Source organism: Chelonia mydas, chromosome 15 (assembly GCF_015237465.2).
Source record: "Chelonia mydas isolate rCheMyd1 chromosome 15, rCheMyd1.pri.v2, whole genome shotgun sequence".
Taxonomy (NCBI): Eukaryota; Metazoa; Chordata; order Testudines; family Cheloniidae; genus Chelonia; species Chelonia mydas.
In genome coordinates, this window is record NC_057856.1 from 647,168 (window position 1) to 665,706 (window position 18,539).

The 18,539-nt window shown below is 49.6% G+C and overlaps 1 protein-coding gene across 3 annotated transcripts in view; it reads left to right on the forward strand.

The window, feature by feature from the left end:
• Positions 1-18,539, forward strand: part of CASTOR1 (cytosolic arginine sensor for mTORC1 subunit 1) — a 74,904-nt gene that overhangs the window by 50,453 nt on the left and 5,912 nt on the right. For all 3 annotated transcript variants that reach the window (XM_043529922.1, XM_037878852.2, XM_043529923.1), the window contains exons 3-4: positions 16,818-17,011; positions 17,454-17,586. In XM_043529922.1, the coding sequence (XP_043385857.1) occupies positions 16,818-17,011; positions 17,454-17,586 (327 nt within the window). The remainder of the gene's footprint in view (positions 1-16,817; positions 17,012-17,453; positions 17,587-18,539) is intronic.

Consider the following 18,539-nt stretch of genomic DNA (forward strand, 5'->3'; position numbering starts at 1 on the left):
AAAAGCACTCTATAAAAAAAACCTTAATTAACTTTTTGTTTTACAAATAAAAGCGCACAACTCCTATTTTAATATCCGTAGTCTCACCCTTCTAAGGTGATGGATGTGCCCTCTCTCCCCCGCTGCGGCAGCCCCCTAAGGAGGGGCAGGATCTGTCCCCTGCCACAGCAGCCACAGAGCTGGGGCTGGGGAGGAGGGCCGTCTCTCCCTGGCAGCCGCAGCCCTGGAGCCGGGGAAAGTCACCTCTTTCTCTGGCTGCTGCAGCCCTGCACATCCCAAATTCCCCCCCCCACCACCCTCTCTTCTCACTCCACTGCCCCCTCCCACCTACCCACTATTCCCCCAAGGCCACCCTTTCACCTTACATGTGCGTCTTCTCCAGGGTCCAGGCACCTAATTAGTGGAGCCCCGCCTGCACGGCTCCACTAATTAGGGGGGTGGCCCTTCGTTCTCTGGTGTGCAGCCACCCAGACGCGCACCTTAGAGGGAACTATCTGCGGACCATAGTTTGAGAATCTCTGGTCCATCACTAACCGCTATGGCTTGGAGAAACCCCCAGAAGGTCTGGACTGAATCTGATCCACCAAAGCTTTTATACTGTATTCCTTTAGGTTAGCTGTAGTCAGACAAGCAATCTCTGATCAGTCAGGAGAGCTCAGTTTTGATGTTTCTTTTGCTGCTTAAGGAGCCCTGCAGCAACAGGTAACTAAATTCTTCTCTCTCTTCCAATCACCACTCGAGTTGCCACGTCTATTCACAGTCTAACTGCATTGCCGAGATCCAACACACTGCTTCCTTTCTTCCCCTGATCTGATGCGATATCTTGAGTTCTTAGGCGTGATGTTTCTGTTCTCAGCTCAGTTACAATTAGAGCTTCACTGCTAACCCTGATGCTGCTCTTGATGCAAAGTTACAGCTTGACTCATCTGTCACTGAAGGTCTTTGTCCCACACTCCTTCTGCATGGTTTGGCCAGACCAGCTCACTTGGTCAAGTTGGACAAATTCTCACCCTTGCAAAGCCTGCATCCATTGCTGACCCTGGCTGTCCCAGCCCCTGGCTGACTCTGCCAGTCACTACTGTCCCAGATGGCATTGCTCAGCAGTTCTGTTCCCCCCAGTGAAGGTTTGTAGTTGGCCTTTCGCTCTGATGGAGGAGCGCTGTTAACCTTGGGCAGGTGAGATCCGGGCTGTAGCAGAATAACTTTCTTGGGCAGGTTCCCATCTACGTGGGAGCTGCATTTTCAGTCTTTACAGGGAATCCTGTTGTCACTCAAGCTTCTGGATGTCAGGGAGGAGAGTGTTTTGTAATGTGGTGCCTGCATCTGGAATGCTGCTTCGGATGCAGGGGGGAATGTCACCAGGCAATTAAACCAAAGTAATTTGCAACTACTTGGCTTTGGCAGTCCTCAGCCTCTCAAGGGAAGCAGATTGTGGCTTTTTCTCATGTCAAATGATGCAGAGACTAGTTAGCTGGGTCCCCAATGCATTGAAGAAGCTGGGGCCCCAGATGCACAACAGATATCCCCAAAACCTAGCTGGGAGAGAATCACAACCAGGATCTCTTTTTCCTGCCTTGGGAAGGGGCAGGAGGTTCAGCGCAGTGGGGGCAGGAAGGAAGCAACAAGGATGCCTGGCTGATGCCTGCAAAGGCAGCTTTTGTGTAATTAGTTCCTGGATCCCAGCCAGAGTGGGCTTGGCTGAACACTCAGGGCTGATTGGAGGAATCGACCATTCATTACATTCCCCTCTTCCTGAGGGGGAGGGCTACCTGCTCTGCATCACTAGTGTGTATGTGTATGGGGGGGGCTATGGATGTTCCTGATCACTTGGGAGCAGGGGAAGGAGGAGGGGCACTAAACACAGGAGCGGTCCCTCCCTCTGAGATGTGCCTGAGGTTACGATGGGGGCAGTTGCACCCTTGCTGCTCTAACCCAGTCCTGAGTCCTCTCTTGTGCCTGCCAGTGTCTCATGCTGGTGACTGCCAGGGGGACGTCTGCCATGCACACCTGAGAGAGTGGAGCCAGGGCCGCTGAGCGCGTGGCCGCTGCACTTCAGATTCTGCCTGTGCCACGGGACTGCACAACTTCAAGGGTTTTATTGGTGGGACGAGGTGCACCAGGGTGGCTGGAGTTGGTGCAACAAAGACCTGTCTAGGACCAGGCTTTTGATGGGGGTCTTTGGGGGGGTGGGATGGGACTCGACATCGTTCAGCTTGCAATGCTACGATGAGACTCTTGCTTTCCCCTCCAAGAGGCTGAGCCCAGTTCTGTTGCCACTTCTGCAAGGGGAAATCTTACTGATGGTCTGCATAATGAGCTGTTCCAGCTGAGCAGCCCAGGAGTGGCTAGGGAATCTGGAGAAAGACAAGGAAGGGCAAGGAGAAGTGATGGAAGCAAATAATCTGTAACGGAGAGGAGAGATCAACAGAAAGGGGAGGGTATTGACTAGCAAGGGCATGCAGCTCTAGTCTGCATTCAGGGAAAGGATGCCTTTCAACTGGCTAAAAGGATATGCAGAAGGATCTAAAGAGTGATACATTGCTGAAAAATGAGGAGTCCTTGTGGCAGCTTAGAGACTAACAAATTTATTTGGGCATAAGCTTTCATGGGCTAGAACCCACTTGATACATTACTGTTATCTTTTGAATGCTGGTCAGCCAATTCTGGGTTGTTGCCCTCCTGCTGAGCCTGGTATTTTGGGTGGGAGGGCATGTGTTAAATGCATGTCAAGGGCCTGGGTTCTCATCAACCTCTTCATTTGGCTCAGCTGTCCCACCCCAATGCGATTTGCTCTATAGCTTGAAAGCAAATAAGCACCTTCCAAGAGGCTGCAAAGCTGCAGTCCCTTGGGGTGGCTGGACTCCTCTCCATGTTCCCTAGGCCCATCCTCCCCCCATGTCCAAGTCCCAGAGCAGCTTCAACTGTGGTTTTAAGGGCTGTGTCATGGGAGTGGAAGGAAGGGGAACAAGCCCACAGAGGCTGCTCTGCTGTTGTCATTTGTACTCATGCTGCATAGTGTGGAGTGGTGTGACCTGGGGACTAAGCTCTGGTGCTCACTTGACCCCATTCCCACTTCAGGAGTATATGGCAGGTTACCCCTCTCCCTGTTCAGTAGGAAACCTCCCTCCACTATTCTAACTACCCCTCCTTCTGGTTTCCCTACCTCCCTGTGGGACTGATGCAGTGAGCATGGCAGAGCAGTTTGGCACAGGTGTGGGGAAAGGGATCAGCTTAAATCTTAAACCACACAACAGAACCGCTAACCCAGGAACCTATCCTTGCAACGAAGCCCGTTGCCAGCTGTGTCCACATATCTATTCAGGGGACACCATCACAGGGCCTAATAACATCAGCCACGCTATCAGAGGCTCGTTCACCTGCACATCCACCAATGTGATATATGCCATCATGTGCCAGCAATGCCCCTCTGCCATGTACATTGGTCAAACTGGACAGTCTCTATGTAAAAGAATAAATGGACACAAATCAGATGTCAAGAATTATAACATTCATAAACCAGTCGGAGAACACTTCAATCTCTCTGGTCACTCGATCTCAGACCTAAAGGTCGCAATATTAAAACAAAAAAACTTCAAATCCAGACTCCAGCGAGAAACCGTTGAATTGGAATTCATTTGCAAATTGGATACCAATTAACTTAGGCTTGAATAGAGACTGGGAGTGGCTAAGTCATTATGCAAGGTAACCTATTTCCCCTTGTTTTTTCCTACCCCCCCACTCCTCAGACGTTCTTGTTAAACCCTGGATTTGTGCTGGAAATGGCCCACCTTGATTATCAAACACATTGTAAGGAGAGTGATCACTTTAGATAAGCTATTACCAGCAGGAGAGTGGGGTGGGGGGAGGTATTTTTTCATGCTTTGTGTGTATAAAAAGATCTTTTACACTTTCCGCCGTATGCATCCGATGAAGTGAGCTGCAGCTCATGAAAGCTTATGCTCAAATAAATTGGTTAGTCTCTAAGGTGCCACAAGTACTCCTTTTCTTTTTGCAAATACAGACTAACACGGCTGTTACTCTGAAACCAGCTTAAATCTTGGCTCTTAAGGCAGGTGGGCAGGGGGAAGGAAAGGCAGGAGAGGTATTCGGATGCTCTTTGTGGAGAGCCTTCCACCTGCTTGAGCTGGCCCTGCCATTCTGAAGTGGGCTCACGAGTAAGGGGAAGGGCAAACCAAGAGTAACTCAGTCTGAAGGCACAACCGAGTGTCATCTCCTCTTTAATTCCTTGCTAAGCTTCGTTCAGTATTATCTCAGTTGAGTTGCACATACATGACCTGATGTTTTTCACCTGTAAACTTCAAAGCGCTTTACAAGCAGTCAGTATCATTATGGACCCAATTTTACTGTTAGGGGAAACTGAGGCACAGAGGAAGCTACTTGCCTAAGGCCATCTAATGGGAGCAGAGGATGCTTAGCACCTCCTAAAAACTGGGTACTGCTGTTCCTGTTTTTCTTAACTCTGATATAGCTGTGAAGCAAAGCCCTTTGTGCAGCCTAGCAGAGTTTAGGCTGCTGTTGGAATCTTAACTCCTGTTTGTCCTGTTTCATGGTTATTTCTGAGAATGCTGCTTAAGACCAACCTTAATGAGAGTTTTCACTGTGGACAAAACCAGTGGTAAACTCTCTGATGCTCTGAAGATGCCTTGAGATTCTTTGGTTTGTTGCACTAGTCTCTTTAATTTGAAATTCCCACTGTTGCTACCACCATTCCAGTGCCACGAAGATCTCACCAGTGGGAGTGCTGATTTGGATTGGTGGCATCAGGACCTTGTGTGGTGAGCAGATGTAGATGGCTCAAGTGTTAGCCCTACTTCTGTTGCTGCTGGGACTCAACCGGTGGGAAATCTTTGGCATAAAGCCTAGTGTGGAGACACAGCCATGTCAAAAGTTTGTTTGTTCTAGATCCAGGGAGCTGAAGGGCTCAGTGCCAGACAAAGCAAGACCCCTGCTAGCTGGGATAGCAGGGCTTTGTCTACTAGGAAACTCGAGTATTTTATCAGCTCCTGGAGTGTCTCTTTTCAGGTAGTTGAACCACGTAAAAATCACTTGTTTCCCGTAGTTGCTTTCGGTGTAATTTGTTCCTCTTTTAGGAGTCCAGTACTTTAAATGTCGCATAGTGTGAGTGTGGGGTGGTAATTGGTGCTTTGGGGCCTTAATAGCTATTGCATATTGTAGAGAGGTTAGCCGGGGCTCGCCTCTCTCTGGGGTGGTGGGGAACCACACCGCCTCACTAAATTTGGGAATAGATCTTGCGGGGAATTAGTCTGGCTGCGGGAGTCTTCCTCTGCGGCCTTTATGAAGGTAGAACTAAACACCGTAATCCCAGGACCTGGGGCGGGGCGGGGCAGTGGTGAGTCAGGCGCTCAGGCAGGGGCTGAGCAGTAACCGTATATAATAGCAAGCCCAGGCCCCAAAGAGGGGGAGACGGCCACGGCCACCCGTGAGTTGGGTGGCAGGGGGGACGCAGGCCCTCCACTCCACTGTGTCCCAGCCCGGGGCCCTAGCAGCGGCAGAAGACCCGCGTCCATGGGGATCCTGGCCGCAACACTGACATGGGCTCTGGCAGAGCTGCAGCCAGACTCGGGTCAGCTGCCCCCGGGCTACTTCCAGACTCCCGCTCTTGAGGTACCTGGGTCAGGGTGGTGTCCTCAGCGGGGTCCAGCATTTTCATGGGTTCCTCAGGATAGCTGGCACAGGGCAGACTCGGCAACGTCTCTGGCTAGCTGGCGCGGGGCAGGTCGGGCCAGTCCTTGGGGTTTCCCAGTCGCGAGCTAGGCCGGAGGCGTCTGGCCTCCCCGGCCGCTGCTCTCTCAGTGAGCTCTGGGGTCAGGCCTTTATACTTCCATTGCCACGCCTGACCCTCTGGGGGGCGGGCTCAGAGCTCCCTGGCTCCACCCACTCTGATGTCCGGAGGACCCGTCTCTCTCCGAGCGAGCGGCGGGGACCGCACCGCCTCACTATGCATATACAGGTTTCAGAGTAGCAGTCGTGTTAGTCTATATTCGCAAAAAGAAAAGGAGGACTTGTGGCACCTTAGAGACTAACCAATGTATTTGAGCATAAGCTTTCGTGAGCTACAGCTCAGTTCATCGGATGCTCACGAAAGCTTATGCTCAAATAAATTGGTTAGTCTCTAAGGTGCCACAAGTCCTCCTTTTCTTTTTGCGAATACAGACTAACACGGCTGTTACTCTGAAACCTGTCATAAAGTGGACTGTGTGAAGTGAGCTGTAGCTCACGAAAGTTTATGCTCAAATAAATTGGTTAGTCTCTAAGGTGCCACACGTCCTCCTTTTGGTTTAGTTTGTCGCCTAGAAAGAGGTTTAAGCTAAATCAAAAGCCATTCAGATTCCAGAAAAAGGAGGCCCATATGGGGCACTGTACCGCTGTGACAAATCTTCCTGTGTATTCCCCCTAGGTTTTTTTAACAAAGTACCACTCTCTCCCAGAGCCTGGATAAACAAGCTGGAATTAGTGATAGAGCCTGGGGCATAGCTCCAGTTGGTTGAGGTGGCAATTGTTCTTTGCTTTGAGATGCATTTTATTAGCAGAGCCCCTGATGTGGGTTAGCTGCCTCTTTTGATGTGTAATTGGATCTCCAGCACCCAGGGCCCCAACTGTTCAGACTTATTTGTGTGATTGTGCTTCAGACAGCAGCACATTAAAGCTAATGACTCTATCCTGTTTCAGTGTAAAGGGGGCTTTAGACTGTAATTACAAATGCCAATGTGAGCTTTCACTCTGGCCTTTTCTACACTGGGATTTTTCAGACCTGGTGGAGCTGCACCAATGTAAGGGCAGGTCTTCACTAGCAACGTTAGTTGACGTGCCTGTGTAGTCATGGTATAGAAAACCCACCTCCACGAGGGGAATAGCTACCAGTGATAGTGCACTGTCAACACTGGCATGTTACAGCGCTGAAACTTGCAGCTTCAGGGGGGTGTTTTTTCACACCCCTGAGCGAGAAAGGTGCATCACTGTAAAGTGCCAGTGTAGACAAGCCCTAAATGCAGTGCCCCAGTATAAGCCATGACTTGCACCTGGTGCAGCTTATCCTAGTGCTGTGTGTCTGTGCTAAGGGACAGCTACGCTGGTGGCTAAAATCCTAATGCAGACAAGACTTCTGGCTGGATTAAGAAGCCTTTCCATCTGTGGGGGAGTGTTGTCTCGTGGTGCGAGCACAGGACTAGGAGAGGTGGGTGCCGTATTCTACTTCCAGTGCTGCCAGCAACTTGCTGTGGCCATGAGCAAGTCACTTAACGACTCTACCTTTTCCCATCTGTAAAATAAGACCATGCCCTTCCGGTCAGGAGGGTTGAGACTTAAATTGCTTTGAGTTCTGGGAAAGGACCTTGCACTTCAATGTTCATCAAGGAGTTCATAGCTTGTAAATGGAGAGGGCTCTGGCTTTGGTCCTGGTTTGAGGATTATCCATCTCACTGGCTCTGAATTGTCCATTAGCTCCCAAGATACCTGGGAACAGGTGCAGTAGAGGCCCTTCAGGTTTTGGCTCCTGCCCCACTCACGCGGATTTTTGGAGCAATAAGTCCTTACCTGCACTAGGGAATAGCCCTGATCCAGCACCTGGCGCAAGGGCAAGTCAGGGTGTAGTAACACCAATTGCTGGATCGTGGCCGTTACTGTTGCAATTACGGTCTGAAATACTGACAGAAGTAAACACTGTCAGTCCCTTTGCTTTCATGGGAAAGAGGATTTCTCACCTTTCTTTTGCAGAGGGGGAGGAGCACACAGCTTGAGGAAGGGCAAGCTACGGACACTGCTTTAATCACCTACCTGTCCTGCCTTCGCACTAAGCTGCCTGTCTGAACCCATTCTAGCTGGCTGCCTTTGGCTGTTCTTCTGCTTTGCCTGTCCAAGTCAGGCAGCTCTCTGTATAGTGATCAGGCATCATGATGAGAACTGCTAGTGGGTGTTAACCTGAGCTTATGCGTTTACAGTAGGACTCCGCTGCAGTAACGGTGAGAGACCTGAAAATTTCAGGTTTCAGAGTAGCAGCCGTGTTAGTCTGTATTCACAAAAAGAAAAGGAGGACTTGTGGCACCTTGACACTGGTGGGAAAACCACAATGTGCATAAGGCCATGCAAATAACAGACCTTCTGGTTTCTGATGTCAGAGCTGGGCATGCTGGGGATTGCAGCAGGCTCTATGGAAGCTAGACGGGAGATAAAACAAAAGCAATACAGGATTTGAAAAGCCATATCCAAACCCACTCCTTCAGCCTAAGATGTGACCAAAACCTTGTTGTCTGACTCCTGGCATAACATCCCAAACCCGATCCCTGCTGTGGCCTGGAACTGGGCCCCATCCCAACGTGGATTGGCACACCCCTTCCTTAGCCTGTCTCGAGCTGGGTCCCCCAATACCATCTGAGTCAGTGAACCATCTCTTCCCTACTGATATTGACTGCAGCCCCACCTCCCCAGCCTGCCTGCCTGGCACTCGCTCTTCAGATACTGCATAAACACGCAGCACTGATTCCAAGCTAAGCAGGAAATTCTTTTGGCTCCATGGAGACTGTTCCTGTGTTCGCTCTCCTGTGCAGGGAGAGGCATGCACGAGCAAAGGGACAGAGCCCTGTTCTGGAACTAGCAAGCTTTGTCGCCAGTCGGCGTGTGTCTCACTGCAGCATGGGAACAGGAAGTCCCCATCCGAGGCAGCTGTTGCCTACATTCGTTCCTTGAGTGGTGGCCTGGCCTGCTTGCACAGCTCTTGCAGCTGGCGAGGCTTGGCACAGCGAATGGCTGTGCAAATGGGATGTTACTAGCTGCCGTGGGGAAGGGTCGTGCGTTGCTCCGGCAGCAGGTGCAGCTGGGTCTCTGTACTTGTTGCCGCAGCCTCATGGCTTCTGCCATGCCCCCTGCTCTTGACTGGCTCCTAGGCTGTCTTGCTTTCATCTCCCCCACTTCAGCTGAGCCACCTTGGACCCAGGCTCTGCCCTGCCAGACTGTAGGGCCTGGCTTCCTGGTGGAAATGCTGTGGCTAGGCAGGAAGCGCACTGGCAGGGACGCCAGCCCCACAGAGCATCCTGAGGCAGGAAAGGTGGCAGGGTGTGGGGAGCAGTCTTGGCACCTAGTGCTAATGCTGGCTCTTCGATGGAAGGGTCCCTCCTGCTGGAGCGGCTGAGGGGCAGGTGTCTCTAGAGCAGGGGTCAGCAACCTATGGCATGTGTGTCAAAGGCGGCACACGAGCTGATTTTCAGCGGCACTCTGCTGCCCGCTTGGGGCACCGGCTGCCGACCCCCTGCCAGCTGGAGTTCCGTCCAGGCCCCGCTCAGCCCGCTGCTGGCCTCGGGTCCCGGCCACCGGCCCAGGGCTCTGCTCCTGCCTCAGCCTGGCGTGCTGCAGCCGCCCCCAGCTGAGGCCCACTGGCCCTGGCCTGGGGCAGTGAGGGGTGCAGACAGGGGCAAGGGGAGGCGCAGCTCAGCACCCCCACCTTAAAAAGTGTTCCAGCACCCCTGGGATATTTTTAAGTCCTGATTTGCTGCTTATACCACATCACGTGGAACAGCGCACTGCGTTTGACATTGTGCGTGCCGTCTGTCGCGATTTTTTTTTTCTCCTGCTTTGAGTTGCGGAGTACATTTGACAAAATGTCAGCTCCTAAGAAAGCAAAGTCAGATGTCCGTTCATTTTAGCCTTCTTGGACAGACACATCTGGATTTATTCAAAAGAAGGACTGTGCTGTTTGTGCTTTCTGTTGTGAAAGTGTTGTTTGTCGCACATCAAGTGTTCGATGACATTTTGAAACGAAGCAAGAGAAAACCTTTTTTGACGAAGCAGACAAGACTGAATCGATCCAAAAGGCAGTAGCAGGATATGAGAAGCAAAGCAGTGTTTTTAAATGCTTAAGTGTAAGTAAAAATCAAGCTACAGAAGGAAGTTACAAGATTGCACAGTGCACTGTAAAAAACGGAAAGCCGTTTGCAGATGAGGAATATATAAGAAGTTTTTCTCAGCAGTTCAGAGGTTTTGTTCCATGATTTGCCAAATAAAGATGTGATTGTATCTAGAATAAAAGAACTGCCTGTCTCTGCCAGAACAGTTGAGAGATACATTAACGAAAAGCAGACCACTGCATTAAAAGAGACAGCAGTGTTTAGCGTTGCAGTTGATGAGAGCGTGGATATAAACGATGCTCCACATTTTGGCAGTTGTTGCATGATATTGTGCTTCCGATGAAATCCAAGAGGAACTTTGTTGCCTAAAACCCCTGCATGGCACAACCAAGGGGGAAGATACATTGGAAAGTTTTGTAAACCATTTTGAAGAATGAGGAGTTTTCACACACAATATTTTTCTGATGTCAACAGATGGTGCTCCTGCCATGGTTGGAAAACAGAAGGGATTTGTAAAGTTACTTGATCAAATTGGCTGCCCAACAGTCAAATTTCACTGTATCCTCCATCAAGAAAACCCGTATATTAAACTTTCTAATTCCGAGCTTAATAATGTGATAAATACAGTGGCACGAATTGTGAATGTCCTTGTTGCTCCACCTGCTTTGACTCAGACAGTTTCAAGCACTGCTAGACGAGATGGACAGTGCTTATAACGCCATTCCACTTCACAGCAACATTCGGTGGCTGAGTCGTGGCCAGGTTTTGGTGCGCTTTGTAAACTATTTTGATGCAATCAAGGTCTCTTTGTCAGAAAAAGCACAAAACTACCCCAAACTGGATGATGACAAATGGCTGTGTAACCTTATGTTTCTAACGGACATCGCCACTCGCCTAAACGAACTCAACCTGTGTCTCCAGGGTGCAGGGCAAACGGTTCTGGATCTTTATGAAGCCTGGAAGGCATTTGTTGTAAAACTAGCAGTTTTTTCTTGGGATAGTCGAACTTCGACTTTCTGCTACTTCCAACACATAGAAGAGCTATCGACATGTTGCACTGTCAGTGCTGATGAGATTGGAATGTACATGCAAGAACTGGAATCAGAATTTTCTGACAGATTTCAAGATTTCCAGCGATTTGGCCCAGTGCTTTCTTTTCTAATTAAACCTGAAAAGTTCAACGAAAGCAACTTGGATTTGTCTGTATTTCAGTGGATGGGTGTTGAAGATTTCGAAATGCAGCTCATTCAGTTAAAAAGCTCAGAATTTTGGGCATCAAAGTTTGAAGATCTGCAGAGTGAACTTGAAGTTACTGAGAGAGATCATGGGGCCTCTATTCTGTCCTGCTGGACGTCCCTGCCAGTGAAATTTAACTGTTTGAAGAAAATTGTGTTTGCAATGCTTTCAGCATTTGGATCCACATACCTGTGTGAACAGGTATTTTCACACATGCAATCTGTCCTCTGTCCCTCTCGGAGCCGGTTCACCACTGATTACTCAAAAGCCTGTGTGCAGCTTAAAGTATCCAAATACATGCCAGACATTGGAAAACTCAGCAAGGAAAAGCAAGGACAAGGATCAGACTAAACTGATAAGATCTGCATTTTAATTTTAAATTAGTTTCCCTCTATTCGACATTGGTGAGGTCTCATCTGGAGTACTATGTCCAGTTTTGGGCCCCACACTACAAGAAGGCTGTGGAAAAATTGGAAAACGTCCAGCGAAGGGCAGCAAAAATGATTAGGGGTCTGGAACACATGACTTATGAGGAGAGGCTGAGGGAACTGGGATTGTTTAGTCTACGGAAGAGAAGAATGAGGGGGGATTTGATAGCTGCTTTCAACTACCTGAAAGGGGGTTCCAAAGAGGATGGATCTAGACTGTTCTCAGTGGTAGCTGATGACAGAACAAGGACTAATGGTCTCAAGTTGCAGTGGGGGAGGTTTAGGTTGGATATTAGGAAAAACTTTTCCACTAGGAGGGTGGTGAAACACTGGAATGCGTGACCTAGGGAGGTGGTGGAATCTCCATCCTTTGAGGTTTTTAAGGTCAGGCTTGACAAAGCCCTGGCTGGGATGATTTAGTTGGGGATCGGTCCTGCTTTGAGCAGGGGGTTGGACTAGATGACCTCCTGAGGTCCCTTCCAACCCTAATCTTCTAGGAGTCTATGATTAAACCAAATGAGAGACTCCGTGGATACAGCTTCAAACTGCACCTTGTTCATTTATTTTATGCAGCCTGTCTGGCATCAAAGGTACAGAACCACCACCATTTACTTTCAAATAGAACGGTTAGTACAAGGAAGAATGTATTACCCCTAAATCTGTCATCTCTGTGCTTCATTGAAGACTCCCTGAACTCACCTCGTGCCTGCTAAATTCCCTCTAAGCCAGGGGTCGGCAACCTACGGCACGCGAGCCAATTTTTAATGGCACGCTGCTGTCTGCTGGACCCAGGCAGACAGCAGCATGCCACTAAAAATCCTGCCCAGCCCACTCTTTTCTGCCCACCCCTTTCTCCTTGCAGGGCAGGCAAGCTTCCTCCTCCCCCCGCCTCTTCCCCCAGCGTGCTGGGTTCCTGCCCCTCCTTCTCCCCCTCCCTGTGGCCGATCAGCTTTGCTACCAGCGGGCGAGGTAAAAGCGGAGCTGCAGTGCGCTCTCTGCTCCTGGGACCTTGGGGAAGGGGGTGGAATCAGGGCATATCCCCTCCAGCCCCTGCCGTGAGCCGCTCAGGGCAGGGGGCTGGGAGCACCCCCACAACCCCAGCCCACACCCCCAGCCCTCTGCCCTGACCCCTGCACCCTCCCACACACACACACCACTAAAGCCAATTTGGAGGAATAAGAACATCTCCCTGGAATCCAAACTGAAACTGCAGGTCATTTCCATTTTTCTGTATGCGTGCGAGACACGGACCCTTATGGCAGAACTTGAATGGAAAATAGAGATAGTAGAGATGGGAGATTTCCTTAAAATCCTGGGCATCTCCTACTTCGACCATGTCACTACTGAAGAGGTCCACTACATCATCGCCCAATGCACTGGGTCATACGAAGACCTCCTGACCGTCAAGAAGCACAAGCTGAAGTGGTGCGGCCATGTAACAAGATCTGGGCTATCCAAGATCATCATCCAAGGCAAATGCAGGGGAAGAGAAGAAGAGGTAGACAGAAGAAGAGATGAATTGACAACATAAGAGTGGACAGGAATGGACTTCGCGGAGACTCAAGCACTGCCACACAATCATTGGGTGGAGACGATTGATTGCTCATCAATGAGGATGCCCCAGCGACCAATGCGGTTATGGGAGCGATGATGAAGCAGTGACTGAGCCTCTTGGCTATGAGCAGAGCTCTCCTTCTTCCCCAGGACTGCATGTTGAGCCAGTCTTGGCCTGGCTTGGATTCTCTTAGATCTAGGCTGGATAAACCAGGCTGTGCAGTTCTGCACAGGCTGGGGTTAGGTGGTGGCATGGGCAGCTCAGCCCGTTGGCCTAGAGCGCAGGTCTTGGAGTTGAAAGATTAGATAGCTCTTCCCAACTCTGCTGCTGACACATTGGCCTTCTCTTTACTAGAGAAATCTAATGCTGTAGGAACTGTTGTCTCCTTAGCATGATTGTAAGGGACCGTGTGCTCCAACTGGAGGATGTGCATGCTAAGAACTAGTTCATTCTGTGGTGTGTTCAGCCTGCATCCTCTGGTGCCAGTGTGGATGCAGACAAGCTTTTTGATTACAAAATTAGAACAGTACAGAATTAACATGGCCCATGCTGAATGGATTAAAAACTAGCTGAAAGGTTAAATGTGGAATTTTCTTCAGGTGGGTGTTATACCAATAAAATAAAAACCAGAGGGAGCTTATTAAAGGGAATAAGGCAAAATGCCACATTTATTGTGGGTACAGAAAGAATCATAGTAAGCAGTTAGTTATAGCTATACCATTCCATTCAATTTCATATTTATTCACACATTCATTCAAACACACACAGGTTCTGCAAGGTTGTTATCATAGTTACCAGCCTTAGAGTTGCTCATGCCAAGCCACTGGCGAAGTGGCCTGGACACGAGGAGGGAGCAGGGCCTTGTCAGATGCTCCTGGAAGTTGGTTTGCAGAATCAGACCCAAAGTTCTGTTTCTAGAGTCCATTTTTATAGGAATTTATTCCTATGCCAGTCTACGGGAATTGCTTCATCATGCTGTTGCTGAATCAATCAGCAGATGGCACATTCCTGACAGCTCCGTGCTGCCAGATGTTATCTTCTTCGGTTCTCCCATCCTTGAGGCTGTTAGGTGGATTCCAGTCTGCCCTCCGGGGTCCTCTGGTTGTTTCCACTTGACGCCTTCTTCGGCCGATGGACGCTGGATTCTTAGGCTGGCACCTTCCTGATAATTTATTATCCACTCCAAGCATCCATCCACATACATCCTTTATCTCTATTTTAATCGCAATGGTTAACAAAGCAAGATAAATAGAACAAAAGGGCGGGGAGTCTGTGTGCTGTTTCTGTCACCAAGTATTGCTTTGAGTCTCTCTCTGTGTGAGTAGTTGTTGTTTCAAAGTGTTGCTTTGAGAACAGACTCTGTCTTAAGATGTACTAACACAATTAGCAGCTTGAAAGTTTCACACAGAAGGAAAGAAACAGTAAAAAATAAGAGACCAAAAACCAAGAGACCTCTTAATTAGTAATTCCCCATAGTTTAAATTCCAGGGTATCAAACTCATTTGTGATTTTAATACAGAACTTCTTTAATATGATCCACCATAACAGTGTGTTTCCAGTGGGGAGGGGCACAGGAATCAGTTCTTGGCTCTAGGGTATTTAACACTTTTTGACATGGTAGAAAACAATCACTGCTGAAAGTGTGCTGGTGACCCAAAGACTAGGGAGTGGTAAATAATGACGAGGACAGGTCACTGATACAGAGTGGGATCACTCAAGAAGCTGGGCACAAGCAGTGTTTAAATACAACGAAGTGTAAAGTCATGCACTTAGGAACAAAGAATGCAGGCCATGCTTACAGGATGGGGGGACTCTATCCTGAGAAGCAGTGACTCTGAAAGACTTGGGAGTCATGGGGGCCAGTCAGCTGAACGTGAGCTCCCTGTGTCCTGCTATGGCAAAAAGGGCTAATACAATCCTTGGATACATAAACAGGGAACAGAGAGTACGAGCAGGGTGGTTATTTTACTTCTGTATTTAGCACTAATGCAATTGCTGCCAAGGATTCCGGTGTCCGCAGTTCAAGACTAATAGTGATAAATTGCAGGGGGTTAAGAGACGAGCCAGGAGAATGATTAAAGAATTGGAAAACATGCCTTATAGTGATAAGAAAAGGAGGACTTGTGGCACCTTAGAGACTAACCAATTTATTTGAGCATAAGCTTTCGTGAGCTACAGCTCACTTCATCGGATGCATCTGATGAAGTGAGCTGTAGCTCACGAAAGCTTATGCTCAAATAAATTGGTTAGTCTCTAAGGTGCCACAAGTCCTCCTTTTCTTTTTGCGGATACAGACTAACACGGCTGCTACTCTGAAACCTGTCCTTATAGTAATAGACTCGAGGAGCTCAATCTGTTTTAACAAAGACCATTAAGAGGTAAGTTGATCAGTCTAAGTACCTATATGGGGAACACACTTGACAACAGAGGTCTCGTCAGCCTAACAAAGGTATGATGAGTCACCAGCTGCAGACTGAAGCTGGATGTGTTGGCTAGACAGAAGGTGCAAATTTTTGAGGGCAATTAACCAGTGGCACAACTTCCCCAGGGTTGTGGTGGATTCTCAGCACTAGCTGTTTTTTCACTTGGATGTTTTGAGAGATGTTGTGGTTCAAACAGGAACAAGTTCCGGGAAAGGTCTCTGGCCTGTTAGAAAGGCCGTCCGACTGGATCACAATGCTCTCTTCCCGCCCTGTGGTCTAGGAAGCTGCAATAGTTCACTGGGTCCCAGGTGGCCTTTCAAAACCTTCCAGAACCACCCCTTCTGGGAGCGCTGTGGGATGGTTAGCCAGAGAGCACTGTAACTGGAATGGTGTAGGACACGCAGTCCAGTGGTTCTCAACCAGGGATACGCGTACACCGTGGGCTACGCAGAGGTCTTCCAGGGGGTATGTCAACTCAACAGGCTACGTAAAAAGTACTAGCAAAGTCCCTACAAATTACATTTCATACAAAGCTTGTTCATACTGCTCTATATAATATACACTGAAATGCAAGTACAATGGGGATTGGCCCTGCTTTGAGCAGGGGGTTGGACTAGATGACCTCCTGAGGTCCCTTGAGATTCTATGATTCTACAATATTTATATTCCATTTGATTTATTTTATAAATAGTAAAAATGAGAAAGGAAGCAAATTTTCAATAATAGTGTGTTGTGACACTTTTTTTTTTTTTTTAATATATTTTTAGATCTGACTTTGTGAGCAAGTCGTTTTTAAGTCAGGTAGAACTTGAGGGTAGGCAAGACGAATCAGACTCCTAAAAGAGGTACAGTCGTTTGGGAAGGCTGAGAGCCACTGACTTAGTGGGTGTGGAGTCAAAGTGCAAGCTCTTTCTGTCCTCTCTGTAAGCGCCTCGCACGATGGGGTCCTGGTTCATGACTAGGCTCCTATGTGCTATTGCAACACAAATAATTAATACAGTTTCTTAAATGGTCAGCGTGGCTAATGGGAATGCATTGAATGTGCTGAAACAGTTCTATGCAACTGGCTTATTTCCCTCTGGCTGCGTGATGCTGAGCAGCTCAGTGAGAGCTTGTGTCTGTTTCCCAATTTGTATACCGGCTGATAACCGCTAACTTCCTGGTAAAGCACTCTGAGCTGTGGCTGGGAAGGGATAGGTGCTAGGTGACCTAGTCATTAGGTGGTCTGATATGTCCGTTTCTAATGCTGCGTCTGAATCCCTGCTTGGAGTCTCACCTCAGCCTCTTGGCATTTCAGAGTTGCCCCCGTCAGAGTTCATGCAGGTGGTGGATTCCACCTGGCTGGTGCTCAACGTCTTGTCCAACGGCAGGTCCTCCACCAGCTCCCAGGCCATAGGAGTGACGAAGATTGCCAAGTCGGTCATCGCGCCACTGGCCGAGCACAACGTCTCGGTGCTGATGCTGTCTACCTACCAAACGGACTTCATCCTGGTGAGCCCCGCACCTTCTCCTCATGGCCATCCCCTGTAGCAGGCTTCTTCGGGCAGGAGTGTGAGTGGAGGACTCTTAATTGGCCCTAAGGGGAGAAGCAGGGGAGCAATTATGTAGGGAGTGTGACACAGTAACCCTCGTTAGGTGAATGGTGCAGGCTCTCCTACGGCAACAGTCAGATGAATGTATCCATCTCTTCAATACTGGGATGTGCCATTCAGAGGACAGCAGGGGTCAGGCTGTCCTCGCCATAGCAGTAGGACTCACCCGAGAAGGGTGGTGCCTGAGATTTTCCCTGCATGCTGTTCAGTTGAATAGGTGAGATGTGGGTTTCGAAGCTCAGCTCTTCCTTGCGGGGTAGAGAAGAATGACAAGGCGACGGCAGGCTTTCATGGGGAGGTTAAGCTGAAAGGTGAGGTTTGAGGCCTGTTGCCCTCCCCAGGTGCGAGAAAAGGACCTGCCTGTGGTGATCCACACGCTGGCTGGCGAGTTTGATATCTACAAGGAGGTGAATGGAGAGTCCATCCCTGTTAACTGTGATGATGCGAGCAACGGCTTCCTGAAACCCAAGCATGGTGAGTCCAGGACCCGGCTTCCGGGCTCTCACCCTGTCTGCCCTCTTCAGAGTGGAGGAGGGTTTGAACGAAGAACTCCGCTGTCCCCTGCAACAGAGACTGCCTATTGTGCGCTGACCCCACCAGCGTGAACAGCTCCGTGCTCTGGCCACGCCAGCTCAGGGGAGTTACTGAACAGGCCAGATGGTGGGAAACCAGAGGGGTCCCCAGACGTACCTCCTGTGGCATGAACCACTCGCACTTCAACTTAGCTGGCACCCCTCAGCTTTGGTTCAGTGGCCCAGCCCCTCTGTTGTGATGGACAGGCCAAAACTCAGTGAGTGGCACTGTGACCCAGTGTGCCAGGTCACCATGCCACTTGGCATGGGGTCCTCTCAAACAGAGGGCCTCGCACAAGCTGCCTGCCTTCCTCCTCCTCCCCAGCCCCCTTAAGCAGTCCTGCTTCTGCTGGTGGTATGCAGCAGGCATGACATGCATATGGCTGTGGGTGCCGCTCTGGTAGACACCGGAAGTGCCTGGGGATCCAGGGAGAGACTGGAGCCCGGGTAGGGGACAATCCAAAATGTGCGTGCTCATGTATTAAGGTTCCATTTATAAATGGTTTATAGAGAATACATGATCAGGCCAGTCTGTCATGCCTTCTGCTGGTTTGCCCGTAACAATGCATAGCACACAGCACTGTTATCTGTAGCATCCGTCTATTAACCCATTCGAATCCCCTGTAAATGGAGCGTTAATAGACCATGTGACCAAAGGTACGTTTTTACTGATGGCTCAGAGGAGCAGTAGCATGGCTCTGCCACTGGAGGGCACCAGTACCTCAAGTTTGAGTTCCTCCATCCAGCACCTGCTCCGCGCCCAGAAGCGGCCGTCTGTGCAGGTGGCTTGAGCGTCCCTGGCCTGGCCCAGGCCCCGCCCGCTCCACAGCCGAGGCTGCTCTGCTGACGTGTCTC